Genomic DNA, 23429 nt, shown 5'->3' on the forward strand with positions numbered 1-23429 from the left:
TTGTACATTATTTGAGAAAATAGTGTTCCCAAAAGTGTAAAGGGTGACTCTTGGAGTCACTGTAATTCTCTGTAGGCCAAGTTTCTAGACTATCAAAAAGTCTTACCCTGTTTCAACCAGAATGAGTACTTTGGATCCATTGACTCATAAAAGCTCCAATATACTTGGGTGTCTAATAGTTGTTATCTGTTGAATGAAATTGTTGACATCATGACATTAAAATGATAAAGGCTTAGTAGACATTGTGAAAATAAGTGAGTTAAAGCAGGAAATACATAAATTGAACAGATTTATTAATTGTGAATATAAAGTAGTAATGTGAAATATTTCATTTTGGCTGAATATTTTTTTCTCATAGTGTATGTTTCTATTACACAAATAAATATTACACAAATAAATAAACAATAGAGGACACATAAGGAAGTTGCCACTGTTACATGAGTATCACAGAGACAAGGCATAGGATTAACAACAGAATTTCTTGAGTTCAAATTTTGGTTTTCTCACTGTTAAGTGGTGTAATTCAGGAAAATTTTAAATCTCTCAGTGCCTCAGTTTCTTCTTTTATAAAATATGTGAACAACATTAATATCCAACTCACGGAGCTTTTATGAGCTTGCAAATAAAGGTTGATCTAGGGACAAGCAGCATTGGTATTACTGAAGAGCTTATTAAGAATGCAGAATATTGAGCCTACCCCCAGCCTCCTGAGTCCTGGATTTTGAAGAGATCTCCAGGTGATTCCTATTCACATTAAATTCAAGAAGCACTGTTTGTAAGGATTAAATGAATTAATCAATATAAAGCACTTTGAACAGAAGCTGTCATATAGTAAGTGCTGAATGGTACCTATGATTGTTATAAAGATGTTCTTTAGTGCATCAGATCTCATTTCTTCAAAGATCCATTTTTATTTATTTATTTTTAAACTTTTATTTAATAAATATAAATTTCCAAAGTACAACTTTTGGATTACAATGGCTCCCCTCCCCATAACTTCCCTCCCACCCACAACCCTCCCATCTCCCAATCCCTCCCCATCCCATTCTTCATCAAGATTCATTTTCAATTATCTTTATATACAGAAGATGAACTTACTATATACTAAGTAAAGATTTCAACAGACAGCACCTACACAGATACACAAAGAATAAAGTATTGTTTGAGTAGTAGTTTTACCGTTAATTTGCATAGTACAACACATTAAGGACAGAGATCCTACATGGGGAGTAAGTGTACAGTGACTCCCATTGTTGATTTAATGATTGACACTCTTATTTATGACATCAGTAATCACCCGAGGCTCTTGTCATGAGCTGCCAAGGCTATGGAAGCCTTTTGAGTTCACAAACTCTGACCTTATTTAGAAAAGGCCATAATCAAAGTGGAAGTTCTCTCCTCCCTTCAGAGAAAGGTACCTCCTCCTTTGATGGCCCGTTCTTTCCACTGGGATCTCACTCATAGAGATCTTTCATTTAGGTCATTTTTTTTTTTTGCCACAGTGTCTTGGCTTTCCATGCCTGAGAAACTCTCATGGGCTTTTTAGCCGGATCTGAATGCCTTAAGGGCCGGTTCCGAGGCCAGAGTGCTGCTTAGGGCATCTGCCAATCTGAGTCTGCTGTGTATCCTGCTTCCCATATTGGAACAAAGATCCATTTTTACATATTACATAATAAGTATTAATGGTAGGTTAGTGTAATATTTATATTTATACAAATATAATTATTTTAAAATTTTTGTTGCTGATAAAAGTGGTTTTATGGAGCTAGACTTTTTCTGTTGGAAGCCTTTCAAAACTACTAATAGTTGACTTTAAATCTCAAACAAAACAAGTAGATAAAATACTGCACTTCTTGCTTGGTCACAAAAATGGACATTTTTGTTAAATATTATCCATAAGCTCATTAGAATGACTTTCCATTGAGTATACTGATGTTAACTTTTCCTATGTAAACCTTTATAGAAGGCATAACTTAATCTTAAACCTAGCTTAGAGATTTCATTTTGGAATATGGCCCAAATTTGAAATGCCTTTGACATTTAAAAATATATTTTGTTTTAGAAAGTTAAGTTTTCATGGAAAATTTAAGAGATTTGTGAACATCATCATGATTCTAAAGAATAAGATAGATGTTACTGAGAATTCCCTATGTCTTATGGGAAGGTAATATTTCTCCTCCCAGGTTATCAGTAGATTAAATTTTCCTGATAAATTGGAAATAAAACCAAACTATTAAGTAGCCTACGTAGGTTTCTTTGAGTAATCATAGAATCTCAGTAATGACTTGATGATAACCTCAGAATCAGTTGTCAACCTGATCCTTCAGTCCCCCTCAGCAATGATATACCTCCAAAATAGATATCTAGAACTTAAAACACCTCAAGTGACAAAAATTGAGAGTGAAAGAAAATTATTTCATGGTGAATTATTGGGTTTATTTTACTCAGTGTTCTTACATCAGTGGCTCTAGGCAATCAAGGTCTTGACACTCAGGTATCTACTTGATTAAATATAATAAATAAAAAATTAATAAATGCATCTAGCCAAAATAAGTTTTAGCTGTTTTAGCACTGTGAGATGTGGTCCAAGCATTGTTAATGCCAGTGTTTCTCAAAGTATGTTTAATAGTCTTGTGTGGAATATTCAATGCTATTATGCAATCAAATGCTTGAATGGAAAATTAGATTTAGGAAATGCTGGTTTATATCTATTTTATTGCAGGATTCTCAATGAGTTTAATAAAATAATACACCCTATGCTTCTCAAACAGGCATATCTACAGAATATACTGGTTTTCTAAGGAACTTCTTTCTTTTTTATGTACACATTTAGATTTATTTGGTATATTTTGTAGTAGATAAATTTTAAATGACAGAAGTTTGTGAAACCAAATTTAATATCTTGGACACAAATGTATTTTAGGAAATGGGTTTTGGCAAGAGGAAGCTTAGCTTTGCTCTCTAGTAGCAAGTAGCATGGATGATAGCAACATCAAATTTCAGCATTAACAATTTTATTAGAATATGATGAAATAGATTATAATATATTTAATTAACTGCAAATTTTTGATCCCTTATTACTGCTTCTGCTAGAAGGTCAAAAGTTTAGGTTCATTTCCCTTTTCTCAGTCACAGTAATCATTGCCAGAAGTCAGAGAATAAAGGTATACTTGGAATTTTGCATTAATTGATTATTTAACCAACAACATTTTCAGGAAATCTGTAGATAATAGTCCTATTTGATGAAGAGCTAATGAAATTTTTAATTTTTTCATGAACCAAGTTAACTTTTAAGTAGCCAGGCAGTGAGGAGTCCCTCCAGCATCCTGGGCCACTGATGGTGAGATAATTAAATTTCTCGTGCTTCAAGGAAACTTTGACTCCTCTAGAGAGGCCACAGGGAAAATTCCAGTGTAGATGATTACATGCAGCCTGCCTCTGTCTCCCTTCATTTTGTAGATGGAATTCTTTCCTTAAAGAGAGTATCTGATGTTGAGGGCTTGCTGTGGTCTCATCGTGCAATATGGCTTTCCTTAGTGTATAAAAGCAACAGTGTTGGGCCGGTGCCGCGGCTCACTAGGCTAATCCTCGGCCTTACGGCGCCGGCACACCAGATTCTAGTCCCGGTCGGGGCGCCGGATTCTGTCCCAGTTGCCCCTCTTCCAGGCCAGCTCTCTGCTGTGGCCAGGGAGTGCAGTGGAGGATGGCCCAAGTGCTTGGGCCCTGCACCCCATGGGAGACCAGGATAAGCACCTGGCTCCTGCCATCAGATCGGCGCGGTGCACCGGCGGCGGCGGCCATTGGAGGGTGAACCAACGGCAAAAAAAGGAAGACCTTTCTCTCTGTTTCTCTCTCTCTGTCCACTCTGCCTGTCAAAAAAAAAAAAAAAAAAAAAAAAAGCAACAGTGTGTTATGATGAAAGATTTTTGTGAATATATTTTTATCTCATTTAGACAACTGATTCAGTTCTGTAATAGAAAAAGAATACAAATAAATACTGTTATCAATATTTTAATATCTTCATCTTTTGACATACTTCAAAACATGTGTACACTGTAAATTTAAAGCACAAAATTTTAAAAAGTCTTCACCTTTTAAAATCTTGATTGTTGATTAATAAAATTCCTGAATGCACACTATTAACCTTAATTTTAAATATTTCATTTTTTTGTTTTATAGGTGGAAAAACCAATCAGTTAAATCTCCAGAACACTGCAACTAAAGCAATTATTCAAGGTCTTATGCCAGAACAGAATTACACAGTTCAAATTATTGCATACAACAAAGACAAAGAAAGCAAGCCAGCTCAAGGCCAATTCAGAAGTATGTACCACTTTGGCATTCTGTCTAGCATTGCACTTAAGTCTATGGTTTATATTTTGTAGGGTCAATTTCCTAGATTTTTTAGAACTGGAGAGACCTTAAAGACTTAATTCAGCTTCCATGAATTATTCTCATCTCTGTCTTCCCTTTCCCTATTTTGCTGAATTCTTCTCTGTCCATTGTATTTTGGTTTCCAAATGCCCTGCTTGACCCTTGTGTCCCAAACTTTAACCAGACATTTCCCCTATGTGCTTCCATACTTCTCCTCTAGTTGTCCCATAACAGCACATCACAATCGTCTTTTTACTTCTCTGTGTCCCTGACGAACAAGCCCACAAGCTTTGAGAAAGCAGAGATTTGATTAATTTTATTTCTCATTTTTGTTGCATCTGCATGTCGTGTACCTGGAATGATAGGTACTCAGTAGGTATTGAACGAATGAGCCATGCCCACATCTTTGGAATCCAACAAATGTAATTCAGCCTCCACCAAAACAGCCTATACAACAGAAGATTTAACCCTTTCCAATAGGTAATCCATTTATTAAGGGGCTATTAGGTGACCATGTCTATGACAAGCAAACTTACAAATAAATACAATGTTAAGTACTAGGGAGAGGTACATATTTAAGACTCTGTGAAGAGAGTTGCTCCATTTTTTGGTATAGTGAGCTTATCCTGGCTAACTTTCCGTTACTTGATTGCTAAAATAGACTATAAAACCCAACTTACTCCTGGGGACAACTTTAAACAAAATAACAAAAATTAGCCAAATACTATGATGAATCTCTAAATGTTCATCACCTGGCTTTAGCAATTAGTCACTTACGGCCAATCTTGTTTATCTATAGAGTCTATAGGGTCTTGCACCTCCCACTTTCCTCTTGTTTTTTTTTGTTGTTGTTGTTGTTTGTTTGTTTTTTCTTTCTTACTTTAAACAATAGCTTTTCCAGTCTTGTCACAGGATGAATCTGCAGGTCTGGAAGACAGTTCCGGACTCTGTGCAGCCATGTTCCACCAGGATTTTGTACTCCTCCCTCTCTTGTTTTCTTCTTCTCCTAAGCAATAGCTTGTCAGCCATTTTTTGTGGCTTCTTAAAACATTAAAACAAAATAAAACTTTGTTCAAACAGCTGCTGCCTCCTGAAAGTTCTGAACAAAGACGTTTGGTAAATCCGCCTGTCAGCGTGACATACGGAAGTTATAAATGTTACATTCTTTTGAGAATCACATTGTCTGGAAGCTCAGGAAAATATTTTTAATGTGATTTTCAGTAAAATTAGCCTCTGTTTCATTGTATTGGCACTGCCCTTTAATTCTGTCCTCCGGTATTCCTACATGACCAAATAACTTGCTTAAAGTTTGTGAGAAGCAGTGAAAGGGATAGGAAGAAATAATTCCTTTTCCTTCAGTCTGAATCTGAAGGTTTTCCAATTGATTAATTCAAATATTCTACTGATTGAGCAGCAGAAGAAACAGACTTTTAAAAAACTTTCCTGTAGCTACTTATTCAAAGCATTTTTAAGGAAATTAGTTTGATTACAGCTTGCTTAGCTCTAGAGGGTCATAATGAAACAGTCTAATTGGTTAGCTAGATAAATGATATGTAAGCATTTATCTGTATGTATCTGTTGTTTTATTGGCAGGCTAGAGATACTAGTTCTGCCCAAACAGTTTGTAGACATGAAATTAAAATAACTGCATTTGAAAGGGCTTTTTTTCCCATTTTGCATGTAAGTTAACATTCTCGCTCCTTGTGAGATGGAGTTAATGGCTGATTTTTTCCTACCCAGAAATCTTTCCTGATTGGATCCAGGAAAATTCTGATCAAGACAAAATCTTGTGGGTATAAACTTGTGATTTGGATTCTTTATGAGTCCATTCTTTTTTCTTTTTAACTTTTATTTAATGAATATAAATTTCCAAAGTACAGCTTATGGATTACAATGGCTTCCCCCCCATAACGTCCCTCCCACCCGCAACCCTCCCCTTTCCCATTCCCTCTCCCCTTCCATTCACATGAGGATTCATTTTCAATTCTCTTTATATACAGAAGATCAGTTTAGCATACATTAAGTAAAGATTTCAACAATTTGCACCAACATAGAAACATAAAGTGAAAAATAATAGATGATTTTTTAAATGATGATGAAATCAGATTAGACCTATTGTCATGTTTAATCCCAGCAAGAGTCAAGTTGGGAATTGCTAATTTCTTCTTTTTTTTTTTTAACAGAAGATCAGTTTAGTATGCATTAAGTAAAGATTTCAACAGTTTGCACCCCCATAGAAACACAAAGTGAAATATACTGTTTGAGTACTCGTTATAGCATTAAATTTCAATGCACAGCACATTAAGGACAGAGATCCTACATGAGGAGTAAGTGCACAGTGACTCCTGTTGTTGACTTTACCAATTGACACTCCTGTCTATGGCATCAGTAATCTCCCTATGCTCCAGTCATGAGTTTCCAAGGCTATGGAAGCCCTCTGAGTTCTCCGATTCTTATCTTGTTTAGACAAGGTCATAGTCAAAGTGGAGGTTCTCTCCTCCCTTCAGAGAAAGGTACCTCCTTCTTTGATGACCTGTTCTTTCCACTGGGATCTCACTCACAGAGATCTTTCATTTAGTTTTTTTTTTTTTTTTTTGTCAGAGTGTCTTGGCTTTCCATGCCTGAAATACTCTCATGGGCTTTTCAGCCAGATCCAAATGCCTTTAGGGCTGATTCTGAGGCCAGAGTGCTGTTTAGGACATCCGCCATTCTATGAGTCTGCTGAGTATCTCGCTTCCCATGTTGGATCACTCTCCCCTTTATTTACTCCATCAGTTAGTATTAGCAGGTACTAGACTTGTTTATGTGCTCCTTTTGACTCTTAGTCCTTTCATTATGATCAATTGTGAACTGAAATTGATCACTTGGAATAGTGAGATGGCATTGGTACATGCCACCTTGATGGGATTGAATTGGAATCCCCTGGTATGTTTCTAACTCTACCATTTGGGGCAAGTCAGCTTGAGAATGTCCCAAATTGTACATCTCTTCCCTCTCTTATCCCCACTTTTATGTTTAACAGGGATCACATTTCAGTTAAATTTCAACACTTAAGAATAACTGTGTATTGATTACAGAATTAAACCAGTCATATTAAGTAGAACAGACAAAAAAAAAAAACTACTAAGAGGGATAATGTATTAAGTTGTGCATTAACAGTCAGGGCTATGCTGATCAAGTCACCGTTTCCCATAGTGTCCATTCCACTTCAACAGGTTTCCTTTTTGGTGTTCAGTCAGCTGTCACCGATCAGGGAGAACATATGGTATTTGTCCCTTTGGGACTGGCTTATTTCACTCAGCATGATGTGTTCCAGATTCCTCCATTTTGTTGCAAATGACTGGATTTCGTTGTTTCTTACTGCGGTATAGTATTCTATAGAGTACATATCCCATAATTTCTTTATCCAGTCTACCGTTGATGGGCATTTAGGTTGATTCCAGGTCTTGGCTATTGTGAATTGTGCTGCAATAAACATTAGGGTGCAGACCGCTTTTTTGTTTGCCAATTTCATTTCCTTTGGGTAAATTCCAAGGAGTGGGATGGCTGGGTCGAACGGTAGGGTTATATTCAGGTTTCTGAGGAATCTCCAGACTGACTTCCGTAGTGGCTTGACCAGTTTGCATTCCCACCAACAGTGGGTTAGTGTCCCCTTTTTCCCACATCCTCTCCAGCATCTGTTGTTGGTGGATTTCTGAATGTGAGCCATTCTAACCGGGGTGAGGTGAAACCTCATTGTGGTTTTGATTTGCATTTCCCTGATTGCTAGTGACCTTGAACATTTTTTCATGTGCCTGTTGGCCATTTGGATTTCCTCTTTTGAAAAATGTCTATTGAGGTCCTTGGCCCATCTCTTAATTGGGTTGTTGGTTTTGTTTTTGTGGAGTTTCTTGATCTCTTTGTAGATTCTGGTTATTAACCCTTTATCTGTTGCATAGTTTGCAAATATTTTTTCCCATTCTGTCAGTTGTCTCTTCACTCTCCTGACTGTTTCTTTTGCAGTACAGAAACTTCTCAATTTGATGCAATCCCAATAGTTGATTTTGGCTTTGACTGCCTGTGCCTCCCGGGTCTTTTCCAGAAACTCTTTGCCTGTGCCAATATCTTGAAGGGTTTCTCCAATGTTCTCTAGTAACTTGATGGTGTCAGGTCGTAGATTTAGGTCTTTAATCCATGTTGAGTGGATTTTTGTGTAAGGTGTAAGGTAGGGGTCTTGCTTCATGCTTCTGCATGTGGAAATCCAATTTTCCCAACACCATTTATTGAATAGACTGTCCTTGCTCCAGGAATTGGTTTTAGATCCTTGATCGAATATAAGTTGGCTGTAGAAGTTTGGGTTGATTTCTGGTGTTTCTATTCTGTCCATTGGTCTATCCATCTGTTTCTGTACCAGTACCATGCTGTTTTGATTACAACTGCCCTGTAGTATGTCCTGAAATCTGGTATTGTGATGCCTCCGGCTTTGTTTTTGTTGTACAAGATTGCTTTAGCTATTCGAGGTCTCTTGTGCCTCCATATAAATTTCAGCACCAATTTTTCCAGATCTGAGAAGAAGGTCTTCGGTATCTTGATTGGTATTGCATTGAATTTATAAATTACTTTTGGGAGAATGGACATTTTGATGATATTGATTCTTCCAATCCATGAGCATGGAAGATTTTTCCATTTCTTGGTATCCTCTTCTATTTCTTTCTTTAAGGTTTTGTAATTCTCATCGTAGAGATCTTTAACGTCCTTGGTTAAGTTTATTCCAAGGTATTTGATTGTTTTTGTAGCTATTGTGAATGGGATTGATCTTAGAAGTTCTTCCTCAGCCATGGCATTGTCTGTGTATACAAAGGCTGTTGATTTTTGTGCATTGATTTTATACCCTGCTACTTTGCCAAAATCTTCTATGAGATCCAATAGTCTCTTAGTAGAGTTCTTTGGGTCCCCTAAATAAAGAATCATATCATCTGCAAAGAGGGATAGTTTGAGTTCTTCCTTCCCAATTTGTATCCCTTTAATTTCTTTTTCTTGCCTAATAGCTCTGGCTAGAACCTCCAGAACTATATTGAATAGCAGTGGTGAGAGTGGGCATCCCTGTCTGGTACCAGATCTCAGTGGAAATGCTTCCAACTTTTCCCCATTCAATAGGATGTTGGCTGTGGGTTTTTCATAGATTGCTTTGATTGTATTGAGGAATGTTCCTTCCAAACCCAGTTTGCTTAGAGTTTTCATCATGAACGGGTGTTGTATTTTATCAAATGCTTTCTCGGCATCTATTGAGATAATCATATGTTTTTTCTTCTGCAGTCTGTTAATGTGGTGTATCACATTGATTGTCTTGCGCACATTAAACCATCCCTGCATACCAGGGATAAATCCCACTTGGTCTGGGTGGATGATCTTTCTGATGTGTTGTTGCATTCTATTGGCGAGAATTTTATTGAGGTTTTTGCATCCATGTTCATCAGGGATATTGGTCTGTAATTCTCTTTCAGTGCTGCATCTTTTTCCGGCTTAGGAATTAAGGTGATGCTGGCTTCATAAAAAGAATTTGGGAGGACTCCCTCTTTTTCGATTGTTCTGAATAGTTTGAGAAGAATTGGAGTCAGTTCTTCTTTAAATGTCTGGTAGAATTCACCAGTGAATCCATCTGGTCCTGGGCTTTTCTTTGTTGGGAGGGCCTTTATTACTGTTTCAATTTCTGTCTCAGTTATGTGTCTGTTTAGGTTTTCGATGTCTTCCTGGTTCAATTTAGGTAGGTTGCATGTGTCCAGGAATCTATCCATTTCTGATAGGTTTCCCTGTTTGCTGGCATACAAGTCCTTGTAGTAATTTCTGATGATTCTTTTTATTTCTGTGGTGTCTGTTGTTACATTTCCTTTTTCATCTCTGATTTTATTGATTTGGGTCTTTTCTCTTCTTTTTTTAGTTAGTTGGGCAATGGGGTGTCAATTTTGTTTATTTTTTCAAAAAACCAGCTCCTCGTTTGGCTGATTTTTTGGAATGTTTTTCTTGATTCAATCCTGTTGATTTCTTCTCTGATTTTAATTATTTCTCTTCTCCTACTAGATTTGGGTCTGGTTTGCTGTAGGTTTTCTAGATCCTTGAGGTGAATTGAAAGCTCATCTATTTGGTGCCTTTCCAATTTCTTGATGTAGGCACCTATTGATATAAACTTTCCTCTTAACACTGCTTTTGCTGCGTCCCATAAGTTTTGGTATGTTGTGCTGTTATCCTCATTTACTTCCAGAAAGTTTTTGATTTCTCTTTTGATTTCTTCTATGACCCATTGTTCATTCAGGAGCATGTTGTTCAATCTCCATGTGTTTGCGTATGCTCTAGGGATTCCTGAGTTGTTCATTTCCAACTTCATTCCTTTATGGTCTGAGAAGCTGCATGGTATGATTCTAATTCTTTTGAATTTGCTGAGACTTGCTTTATGGCCTAGTATGTGGTCAATCCTAGAGAAGGTTCCATGTACTGCTGAGAAGAATGTATAATCTTTAGCTGTAGGATTGAAAGTTCTGTATATATCTGTTAGATCCATTTGGGCTATAGTGTCGTTTAAATCTACTGTATCCTTGTTGATCTTCTGTCCTATTGATCTGTCTATTTCTGAGAGTGGAGTATTGAAGTCCCCCAGTACTATTGTATTGGGGTCTAAGTCTCCCTTTAAGTCCGTTAACAAATCTTTTAGATAAACCGGTGCCCTGTAGTTAGGTGCATATACATTGATAATTGTTATATCTTCCTGTTGAATTGATCCGTTAATCATTATGTAGTGTCCCTCTTTGTCTCTCTTAATGGTTTTTGTAGTAAAGTTTATGGTGTCTGATATTAAGATGGCTACGCCTGCTCTTTTTTCATTTCTGTTGGCATGGTATATCTTTTTCCAGCCTTTCACTTTCAGTCTGTATGGATCTTTGTTGGAAAGATGCATTTCTTGTAAGCATCAGATAGATGGGTTATGTTCCTTAACCCAATCATCCAATCGGTGTCTTTTAACTGGACAGTTCAGGCCATTAACGTTCAATGTGACTAATGATAAGTGGTAACTTTGCCCTGCCATTTGCCAAAGATAAGTTCTAATATATGCTTTGAATTCCCTGTGATCTTTTGCTGTGAGGTTTCCTTCCTTTACCTTCTTTCATATTGATGACTGTGTTTCTGTGTTTCTGTGTGTAACACATCTTTAAGCATCTTTTGCAGGGCTGGACGAGTGGCAACAAATTCTTTCAATTTCTGTTTGCTATGAAAAGTCTTTATTTCACCTTCATTCACAAATGAGAGCTTAGCAGGATATAATATTCTGGGCTGGCAGTTGTTCTCTCTTAGTACCTGGGCTATATCTCACCATTCCCTCCTAGCTTGTAGAGTTTCTGATGAGAAGTCAGCTGTGAGTCTGATTGGAGATCCTCTGAGATTAATCTGACGTTTCTCTCTTGCACATTTTAGGATCTTTTCTTTACGTTTCACTGTGGAGAGTTTAATTACAACGTGTCGTGGTGAGGATCTCTTTTGGTCGTGTTTATTATGGGTTCTGTGAGCTTCCTGTACTAGGATTTCTCTGTCCTTCTCCAAACCTGGGAAATTTTCTGCTAATATCTCACTAAAAAGGCCTTCTAATCCTTTCTCCCTCTCCATGCCTTCAGGAACTCCTAGAACCCGAATGTTGGGTTTTTTAATAGTATCCTGCAGATTCCTGACAATATGTTTTAGATTTCTAATTTCCTCTTCTTTTCTTTGGTCTGACTGTATCCTTTCCTGTTCTCTGTCTTCTAAGTCCGATATTCTCTCTTCTGCTTCACCCATTCTGTTTGTAAGGCCCTCTATTGTGTTTATCATTTGATCTATTGAATTCTTCATTTCATTATGATTTCTCATCACTATCACAGTTTCCTGTTGTACTAGTTGTTTTGTTTCATTTTGATTCCTCCTTAATATTTCATTTTCACGAGAGAGATTTTCTATCTTGTCCATTAAGGATTTCTGTAGTTCAAGAATTTGTTTTTGAGAACTTCTTAATGTTCTTATCAATTTTTTGAGATCTGCTTCTTGCATTTCTTCTATCTCATCATCTTCATAATCTTGAATTGGGGTGTCTTTTTCATTTGGGGGCGTCATGGTGACTTCCTTGTTTCTATTATCTCGGTTTTTGCGTTTGTTATTGGGCATATTGGAGATATTTGGTTTCTTCACTGTGGTGCTTTTTCTTGTTATACTATGACTCTAGATTAAGTGGACTGTCTGTTTTTGATGGAGCCTTAGAGGCTTGAGATGGGTGTGGCCTGAGAGGTCTGTTTGGTGTGCCAAAGGTGACACTCCCAGGTTAGGCGTGGTAGATCTCTCTCTCTTTCTTTTTTTGATTCAAAAGGGAAGTAATTCCGCACAGCTGAACGAAGTTGGAGGTAGTTAGCAGGCAAATGATATACCCACAGGAGCCAGAGATCGGAAGCTCTTTCCCAAGGACCACACAGGGAATCTGTTCTGCCCTCAGAGTGGGCTCAAATTCTCCTTCAGTCTCCCACTGGGTTGCCAAAGTTACAGAATTGTAGCGTCTCTGGAGAGTACTCACATGAATTCTGTGAGTTCTCTCCCCCACCGTCTCTTTTTTCACAGTCTCAGTTCAGTAGCACCACAAATTTACTAGGTCCTAATCTCCTGTTAATTCGCCCCGCCCAGAGTCAGGTTTTTCTGCTAGGCTCAGGGCTGGTGCAGACCTGAGGTCGCTCTGCTTATGACGTATGTCCAAGATGGCACCTGCTCTTTGTCTTGCTCGCCCTTGAGAGGTGAGCGGAGAGAGAGAAACCCGTGTCCATACCAGTCACCTTTTTTTTTTTTTTTCCTCTCTCTCTCTTCCAGTTAGCCTGGTGAAGTTCCCCCCCCACCCCCGGGGATCGTTCCCTCTAGTCTCCTCTCTCCGCTTGCCTGCCGATGTCTCGGGCTATTGAGGTTCGGCTCACCTCGCGTTCCAGCGCTGGTGTGTTGAGTCTGCCGCTGGTGTCCCGAACTGTGGGCTCCCATGCTCTCCACACAGGTCCACTGTGAATCACGCGTTCCGGAAGAGTTTCTTCTGCTGTTTCCTCCCCTACTCTTCCTTGAATCTGCAGTATCTCCACTTTTATTAAACTGTCTCTCCCCGGACTATCAGTGTGCTCCCTTCCTATTCCGCCATCTTGCCTCCCTGTTGGTCTACTAAATTTTTTTAGTCCATTCTTTTTTGATACAAAGGAAAGCATACAAAACCATCATTGGATTTTAAAGACATAAAGACATGTGTGATCTACCAGATATTATGATTCTACATCTCCCACAAGTGACTCGGCTACTTCTAGCCTTGGTTTTCTCTACCATAAATGGGTGTGATGACAAGTGCCTGTGCAGATGAACTTACTTCAGCACATAGCAACTTAACTTCAGCATGGTAGTGGTGGTTATACCCTTTGCTCAGGACAGGCTATTTTCTGATTTATTTTGCTTCTATAGGACAGGTACAATAGCTTGGTGGAACATAGCTGTTATACCTTTTATATGTGATGTGGCTGCCCAACTTTCCCAGTGACTTATTTATTCTTGCATCTGTACCATGGTGTTCTGGCCCTACTTTTACAAATTTTGCTTTTGACCACCATTTTTCCTCTTTGATGTTTTAGCAACCTCTGCCTGTAACATCCAGCCCATCTTTCAACGTCTGGCTCAAGTATTGCCTTTCCAGTGAAGTGTTCTGAATCTCCTCCTCTAGAATTCTTCTCTTTCAGATCTGTGTCTACTTCCAGCATCACTCAGTACACTTTTTCTTATATAAAAATTGCAGACCTACATTTTTCATTTAGAAAGCGTAAGCAATTTGGGGCAACAGCCCATGTGTGGATGGGCTTGATATACAAATTTGGAAGTGATCTATAGGAGGGTGAGCATTTCAGTTGTGGAAAGATAAAATTACAGGGAGTTTGTACAGAGATGCAAGGCAGCTTTAGCACATGATTGTGTCAGGTATGGAAATGAAGGATCCAAAGAAGGAGAATGTGGGGGCCGGTGCCATGGATCACTTGGTTAATCCTCCACCTGCAGCGCTGGCATCCCATATAGACGCCGGGTTCTAGTCCCGGTTGCTCCTCTTCCAGTCCAGCTCTCTGCTGTGGCCCAGGAGTGCAGTGGAGGATGGCCCAGGTGCTTGGGCCCCTGCCCCCACATAGGAGACCAGGAGGAGGCACCTGGCTCCTGGCTTCGGATCGGCTCAGCGCCGGCCATGTCAGCCATTTGGGGAGTGAACCAATGGAGGGAAGACCTGTCTGTCTGTCTGTCTGTCTCTGTCTCTTTTTCTCTCACTGTCTATAACTCTAACTGTCAAGTTTAAAAAAAAAAGGAGAATGTGAAGGAGGGGTTAGAGGTATGAAAGAGAATTGGGGTAAGTCCTTTGTAAAAACAGAGAAACAAGGGTGGGCAGGGAAAAATGTTCTTAGATTTGTATATATGAACTATATTAAATCTGTTCTACTTGTATTAATGTTCTATCAACATGAACAAACTAAAGAATTAAGCAAAAAGAATAGACTTTTGGAAAGGGTGTGCTCCAAAGTGCCAGTGCTTACAAAGTCAGAGAATGAAGTCTAAGAAAAGATGGACATAATATGCTGGGTCAGTGGCATAGCAGGATCAAACCATCTTGTGTTCTTAGTGATTTTTATAACCTTGGAATTTAATGTCTGGTTATCAGAAGCCAAGGGAGGTTCAGAGGAAAGGGACAATAGAATTGGAGTGAGATGGCCTTTGAGCCAAAGGATGGAAGTGAGTGTGATCAAGAGTAGGGGAATGGAACAATGTGCCAGAGACAGCAAGGATGGTTCAGAGGAAATCCTTGCTTCCTCTGTGAATTTGCTGATTTTCATAAAGTGAATGTAGAAATGGAATGATCCATCTTGCCCCTTGCTCACTTCTACATTTTGGCGGGGTGTTTTACTCGTATCTGTGCAGAAACTCTGGACATCTGGCACTGGTCTTGGCTGTTTCAAATAGTTTAAGATGCCAAGCAATGGCAGGAAAAATGTGGTGGAGCTGCAAGCAGAAAATGCAGTAGGAAATTAACCTAATGGTGTGGGTTGGTACGAATGCATGCAAACACCAAAGGCAAATTTTTGTCCCTGAATATTTTCTAATTGAAGTGACAGAGAAACATTACCATTTGTTAATGAACATTTTCTTTAAGTTTGGAAGAAAATTATTATGGGGTTCTCTATTTTCTGCTGCAGATAGAGAAATTACAAATGAGGATGTTCATGACTCAGATCTTTCTAGAATGAGGGTCAAGCTTATAGCTTAAACCCAGAGACTTGAAGATACGGTTTGAATCCTTGCCTACAGTTCCTAGTTTTATGAGATATGTATTAGTCCGTTGGCCCTTCATTCCTTTGCAAATGAGATGGGGTAAATATACTGATTTTAAATCAGCTATGAGCCATTAAATTTATCTGATCTGCCCAAAATGATCAAGTTTCTTAAGTGCTTTTCACACCTTCTCTTGAAAAAAAAAAGTGTTTCTAATATTTGGGGATAAGTTTGTACCATGGAGCTAATTTCTAATAATATGTTCAGGGCTTGCAAGGATTTCAGTAAAACTCACTGAAGATTTTATTTCAGATTTGTACATAACATGTTTCTGTATTTTTACTTTTCTTCCAGTTAAAGATTTAGAAAAAAGAAAGGATCCTAAGCCAAGAGTCAAGGTTGTGGACAAAGGAAATGGGAGTAGGCCGTCTGTACCAGAAGGTGAGATATTGTTTGATTAGATCATTCTGGACTCCAGTTGTGTTGATTACCCAGGCAATACACACAGACACGGTTGTTGGTTCCATCAGAAGAATAATATGATCTAATAGAAAGCTTGCTTTAGGCACCTTTCCACTATACATGTAATGACTGTCAACACTTTGGTGTGTGACCTTGCAATCACTTTTCTATACAAACATATATGCATAGCCTGTCATGTTATATTCCCTGTTCTGTGCATTGTTTTTGCACTTGGGACATTTGCATGTAATCCTATTCAGGAGGCAGGATCATCCAGTGGTAAATTTCGTGAGTTCTCCTATTTAGCTGGCAGGATCCAAAACCTGCTTTGCCACATTTCCTGAGTGATCTTATATGACTTATCCACATTCCTAGGTCTCTGTTTCCTCATATTTAAAAGGTGGAGAATAGGATTTACCTCCTAGAATTCTTTGACATAAAATGTGTTGACGTGTAGAATACTTAGAATCATGCCCACCATTGAGTAATGTTAGGTATTGTTGTTAGTCTACCTCATTTCTTTTAATGGTCAGATAGTATTTTCTGGGAAAGACTCATATAATTCATTGATTATTCCCTTACTAATGGACATGCAGGTGTCTTAAAATTTTGACTGTCACAGATATGTTGGAACAAGCTTATGTCCAGCTCTGGAATTGTAATACTAAAGGATATGCATATTGTAGGCTTCTGATAAAGTCTGCCAAATTGACTTAAGTTTCTCTCAATAACTTATACATCTGCCAAAATGTGTACCAGCACATTTTCTTATGTCCTTTTCAACATTCAAAAACATCAGTATTTAAAATTTTTTCCCAATAATACCTCATTTCTTAATTATCCATTTCTTTCATTCACTTAGTAGCCATTTTATTGTTTCCTATCTATTTTTTGTGTTGTCTTTTTTATGAAATTGTAGAAAATTTGTTAATATTTTAGATACGGACTGCTTTTCTATTATGTTATTATATTTTTGAAAATGTTTAATCCTGATGTATTATGTGTTTTGCAATATTATTTATGTTTTTGTGAATAATTTTAATGAAACTAAAATGACAGATGTGTTCCTCTGAACGTTTATAGTTTCTTTGTTTTGTAATTTCCTTAGATTACGAGATTTATTTTTATTCTAATGTATAGTTTCATATATTATAGTTCATTATTAACATGCCAGATGTAGAAAAATACGTAAGATAGTACAATAAATAAATTTGTCTTTTTTAAGAAAATTAATGTTACAATACAGTTGAAACTTATTCTTTATCCCTCTAAAGATTCCTTTTCTCTCATAATGGGGCTATCCCATCTTAAATTCAGTGTTTTTCTTCCAGTATGTGTCTTTTATAAAATTTATTTATGCATGCATCCTTAAGCCATTTTTAATTATTCATTCAAAGTTTAAATTGTATGTGAATCTTATGGTGGGTGTATACTTTGATAGCTTGCTTGTATTTTATGCAGTATTTGAATTATTCATGTTTATTTATGTAAAGACAATGTATTCATTTTATTTTCTGTGTAGAATAAAATTCCACTGGATACATACACTCCTATATGTTTAGCCTTTCTACTCTTCATGTCACTTGTATTATATGTTATTAATTTGCTAAAATATCCTTGTCTATGTCTCTTTCTTTGTATAGGATATAATTTCTCTTGAGTATATATCTTAATCAAATATTTCAATTGTAGATGCATATTGTTGTCCTCTCTCTTATATATCCATTTTATGTTTCTTTAGTCTAATATTTACTTCCTTCTTTATTCAATTTTTCTTTTTCTAACTTCCTGAATTGGATGTTTATCTCATTGATTTTTAATCTTTCTCTTCTATTATATGTATTGTTTATGATTGACCAGTTGCTTTGAAAGGCAGAGTGACCGATAGGAAGGAAGACACTGAGAAAGAGATCACCCATCTGCTGGTTCACTCCCCAAATGCCTGCAATAGCGAGACTAGGTCAGCCCAAAGCTAGTAGCCAGGAGCTCCCTCTCATGAGTCACAGGAACCCAAGTACTTAAGCCGTTAAGGAAGCATGTTGTATCTGGAATCTATACCAGGCATTCTAAATAGAATGTGAGTATCCTAAGGAGCAGCTTAAATCTCTGTGCCACTGTGCCATCCCACATGCATTTTTTATTTTATTCTTTTTAAAGTTTTATTTATTTATTTGAAATGCAGAGAGAGAGAGAGAGAGAGATACCTTCCATCTGCTAATTCATTCCCCAAATGGCCTTAATGCACAGGGCTTGGGGAGGCTGAAGCAAGGGTCATGGAAACCCACCTGGGTCTCCCACCTGGGTGGCAGGGGCCCAAGTACTTCCAGCAACTTTCGTTGCTTTGCCAGACACATTAGCAAGGAGCTGGATTAATATCTGTGTCTTGAAAAGGCACTGTGATACAGAATGCCATGTCAGTGTCAAACCTTAACCTGCTGCACTACGATACCCCAAGATAAATTCATTTAAATCTGTAAGTGTCTAAGGATCGATTTTGCTAGGTAGCATTGTTATTGTGTAGCTTATACTATTTTCTAGTTTCCATGATATTTACCCTGTGGTTTATAAAGTACTTACAAGTATATTATAATTTCTAAACATACAGAGAAATTATATTTTAAGGGATCTTTGTTTGATTTTGTTATCTAACTTTATTGCTCTGTGGTTGGAGAATCTGATGTATTGGAATGTTTTTTGAAATTTCTTGAGGCATTTTATTACTTAAGTGAGGTCAATTTTTAAAACTATTCTAAATGTCCTTGAGAAAAATGTATGTTTTAATCTGTCTCACTGATATTTGACCATTTTTATTTGCAACTGTGACAATTTTTAAATGCTTTACAGGAAAGATACACACAATGTAAGAACTGTAGTATTTTCCTAGTGAGTATTGTTTTTTATTATTTTGTAATGATTTCATTCATACTTAGTACTTCAATATTTGCCTCACAGACTATTTTGTCTAATGTTATTGTGAGGGTACTTCAAAAAGTTAATGGACAGCCATTTGGGGAGTGAACCAGTGAATGGAAGACCTTTCTGTCTCTCCCTCTCTCTGTCTGTAACCCTGTCTCTCAAATAAATAAAAAAAAAACAGTTAATCGAAAATTCACATTATGAGAAAAGTGTGCCTGAATTTCAAGATTTTGTTATAATGTTAAAACTTGTAATTACATTTTCAGAAGAACCTTTTCCCACAAACTTTGCAAGTAATATGTATAGGTATCCCACCTTTATTTTGTGTAGCACCCACATGCTATGTTGATCCTCTATTCTTTAACTTTCACTCTATTTGTTTCATCAGGTTCAAGGTAGCTAATTTTATTAAAATAATTTAGTAGCATTTAAAAAGTTCTGTCTTACAATCTCTGTTTTTTACCTGAAAACTTGAACTCAAACTCAATGAAGGTGCTTGTTCCTCTGGACTTTACATGTACTTTGTGCTTTCTATTGGCCCCTATCTTTTATTTCTCAAATTTGATCAAATTTCTTTTTTCTTTAAATCCGTTTCATTAGGATTGAGTGAGCTGAGGCTGGGCAGTGGGATAGTGATAGCAATGTTGGCATAGCTCTAATAAGTGTTCAGGACTGCCTGTGGAAGGGATGTTCATATCACAGTCCCTGTGCTTCCTTGCTGAACACCAGCTGATAGCGGGGTCTTTCCTGGGCCCCCTTTCAGGCAGGTGCATCACAGAGTGTTTACTGTAGTGATGAGGACATGGTCTAGGGCCAGGACTTTCAGAAATTCGTGGAAAAAGGGTGACTTCTTCTTTCAGGTAGGGCTCCCATGAGGTGTGTGTGGAGGTGGTGAGGACTTTATGGGGGTCCTGGTTATGTGAGAAAATTGTCTTAAGAGGGAAGTTACAAGCAATGATGGCATCCAGGCAAGAGCTTAGGGCTTGCAGAAAGTTGATGGTGGAAGGTTTACTGGGACTGCCGAGACAGGCCCTTCCCACCTAGGTCTGTATGTTGTATCTAGTGTAAGCCATTCTTCCGAGATGTGATCAAACCCACAATTCACACAAAACTGTGCTGCTCTTTGTTTTCCCTGCAGTTTTATAGTACAAGAGACTACATTGATAGTGGCTCAGATACAATCAGACATAGTTCACATATTTTAGAATTTTATTTTGAATGCAGAGAGCTAAGATCCTTAACAGAAGTTACTATATAGTTAAAGAGTTACTTGTTTTCAATCTACTGTACATGTTTCTTCAGTAATTCAAAACAGAAATGGTATTTGCCTTTGAGCATAATGTTGGCATATTTGCATAAATGGCCATTTCTCTATTGTTGTTCAAACAGATTTCTCTAGTTATTTTTGGACTTTTGTACAAGAACACAGAACCCGACTGAGAAAGATTGAGAGACAGATAGGAAAAGTACCATAGGGTTTCTTTCTACCCCCTACCCCTCTTAGTGATTTTTTCAATTAAGATCACTGACCCTCTCTGTTTCTTTAAATATTTTATATATTTATTTTAGTTCTGTACTGTGAAAAAAGAAAGGATGGGTTTTCATGTTCTCATTTTTCTGAAAGAAAGAAATGAGATGAGTTAAACTATTCTTTCCTGAAGTCAGCAAACTATGGCCCATGGGTCAAGTCCAGTCCTCTGAATTTTTTAAAATAAGATTTTATTGGAACACAGCTGTGCTCATTCCTTTTCATATTGCCTGTGGCTGACTTCCTACAATATCAGTGCTGAGTAGTTACAATAGAGATCATATGGCCTGCAAAACTGAAATATTTTCTATCTTGCCCTTTTCAGCTTAAGTTGCTAATCCCTGCCTTACAATGTTTAAAACTTTTGAATATTGGAACAGAATATCTCATTAAACTGGGTGACTAATTTTTTTTCTCAGGACAGCTGGTCTATCTGACGTTTTATAGAAGAATTGCCTAGGATATGCTAGTGATCCTGAGCATTTTTTCATGTGTCTGTTGGCCGCTTGGATTTCCTCTTTTGAAAAATGTCTGTTTAAGTCCTTTGCCATTTTTTAACTGGGTTGTTTGCTTTGTTGTTGTGGAGTTTCTTGATCTCTTTATATTTTCTGGTTATTAATCCTTTATCAGTTGCATAGTTTGCAAATAATTCCTCACATTCTGTCAGTTGCCTCTTCACTTTGCTGAGTGTTACTTTTGCAGTGCAGAAGCTTCCTGATTTGATATAATCCCATTTGTGAATTTTGGCTTTGATTGCCTGTGCCTCTGGGGTCTTTTCCATAAACTCATTGCCTATGACAATGTCTTGCAAGATTTCCCTCATGTTCTCTGATAATTTGATCATTTTGGTCCATAGATTTAGGTCTCCCTTTCAATTGTTTTGAATAACTTGAGAAAAATTGGAGTTAGTTCCTCTTTAAATTTCTGGTAGAATTTGACAGTAAACCCATTTGATCCTGGGATTTTCTTTGCTTGGATGGTTTTTATTACTGATTCAATTTCTGTCTTGGTTTTTGGTATGTTTGTTTTTTATGTCTTCATTTGGCTCAATTTAGGTAGGTTGTATGGTGTCCAGAAATCTATCCATTTCTTCTAGTTTTCCTGGTTTGTTGGCATACAGCTCTTTATAGTAATTTCTGATGATTCTTATTTCTGTGTCTGCTGTTGTATTTCCTTTTTCAGCTCTAATTTTACTGATTTGGGTCTTCTCTCTCTCTCTCTCTCTCTCTCTCTCTCTCTTTTTCTTATTTGGGCCAATGGTGTGTCAATTTTTTTTTTTTAACAAACAGCTTTTCATTTCACTGACCCTTTGTAGTGTTTTTTTTCAGTTTCAATTTTGTTTATTGCTTCTCTAATTTTAATTATTTTCTCTTACTAGTTTTGAATTTGGCTTGTGGTTGTTTTTCTAGATCCTTGACATGACATGCATTGATAGCTCATTTATTTGATGACTTTCCAATTTCTTGATGTAGGCTTTCCTCTTAACACTTTCCTATAAGCTTTCCTCTTAACACTGCTTTTGCTGTATCTATAAGTTTTGATATGTTGTATTGCCATCTTCATTTGTTTCCAGATTTTTCATTTCTCTTTTGATTTCTTCAGTGACCTGCTGTTCTTTACTTATGTTTTAGAGATTCTTGGGTTGTTGATTTCCAGCTTCATTCCTTTGTGTTCAGAGAAGATACATGATATGACTTTGATTTTTTTGAACTGACTGAGACTTGCTTTATGGCCTAGAATGTGGTCTATCCTAGAGAAAGATCCAAGCACTGGTGAGAACAATGTGTATAATGCATCTGTAGGATGGAAAGTTTTGTAGATATCTGTAGGTTTATTTGGTCTACAGTGTCGATTAATTCTGTGGTTTCTTTGCTGATTTTCTGTCTGGTTGATCTGTCCTTTGCTGAAAGTTGAGTATTGAAGTCCCCCATTACTATTGTATTTGAGTCTTTGTCTATTTTTAGATCCATTAACATTTCTTTTAAAAGGCCATGTGCCCTGTAATTAATTGCATATTCATTTATTATAGTCACATCTTCTGTTGAATTGACTTCTTAATCATTACATATTGCCCTTCTTTGTCTCTTAAGAGTTTTTGTGTGAAAGTCTATTTTGTGGCCTGTACCGCAGCTCACTTGGCTAATCCTCTACCTGCAGCACCGGTACACCAGGTTCTAGTCCCGGTCCGGGTGCCAGATTCTGTCCCAGTTGCTCCTCTTCCAGTCCAGCTCTCTACTGTTGCCTGGAAGTGCAGTGGAGGATGGCCCAAGTGCTTGGGCCCTGCACCCACATGGGAGACCACGAGGAAGTGCCTGGCTCCTGGCTTCAGATCAGTGCAGTGCATTGGCAGTAGCAGCCATTTTGGGGGTGAAACAATGGAAGGAAGACCTCTCTCTCTCACTGTTAACTCTGCCTGTCAAAAAAAAAGTCCATTTAGTTTGATGTTAGGATGGCTACACCAGCTCTTTTTTCATTTGTTACCATGGAATATCTTTTTCTATCCTCTCACTTTCTGTGACTTTTCCCTGGCATTTTCCCATATATATTTGTTTTGTTTATTTTGTATTTCCTTTGTACTTCTACTGGGAGATTTTCTGCCTTCACCTTCTTTCATAGTGATGACCATGTTTCTATGTTTTTGTGTGTGGCACATCCTTAAGCATCTTTTGTAAGGTTACATGAGTGGTGACAAATTCTTTCAATTTCTGTTATGGAAGATCTTTGTTTCACCTTCATTCATAAATGAGAGCTTTGCAGGGTATAATATTCTGGGTTAACAGTCTTTTCTCATGAGACCTGGATATATCTTACCATTCTCTCCTAGCCTGTAGAGTTT

At 37.5% G+C, this 23429-nt stretch overlaps 1 protein-coding gene across 6 annotated transcripts in view; it reads left to right on the forward strand.

The window, feature by feature from the left end:
- The window catches only part of COL14A1 (collagen type XIV alpha 1 chain), a 262146-nt gene that overhangs the window by 40245 nt on the left and 198472 nt on the right, over positions 1-23429 (forward strand). For all 6 annotated transcript variants that reach the window (XM_008255863.4, XM_002710753.5, XM_070075442.1 and 3 more), the window contains exons 4-5: positions 4180-4323; positions 16042-16128. In XM_008255863.4, the coding sequence (XP_008254085.2) occupies positions 4180-4323; positions 16042-16128 (231 nt within the window). The remainder of the gene's footprint in view (positions 1-4179; positions 4324-16041; positions 16129-23429) is intronic.

Source organism: Oryctolagus cuniculus, chromosome 6, assembly GCF_964237555.1.
Source record: "Oryctolagus cuniculus chromosome 6, mOryCun1.1, whole genome shotgun sequence".
Classification (NCBI taxonomy): domain Eukaryota; kingdom Metazoa; phylum Chordata; class Mammalia; order Lagomorpha; family Leporidae; genus Oryctolagus; species Oryctolagus cuniculus.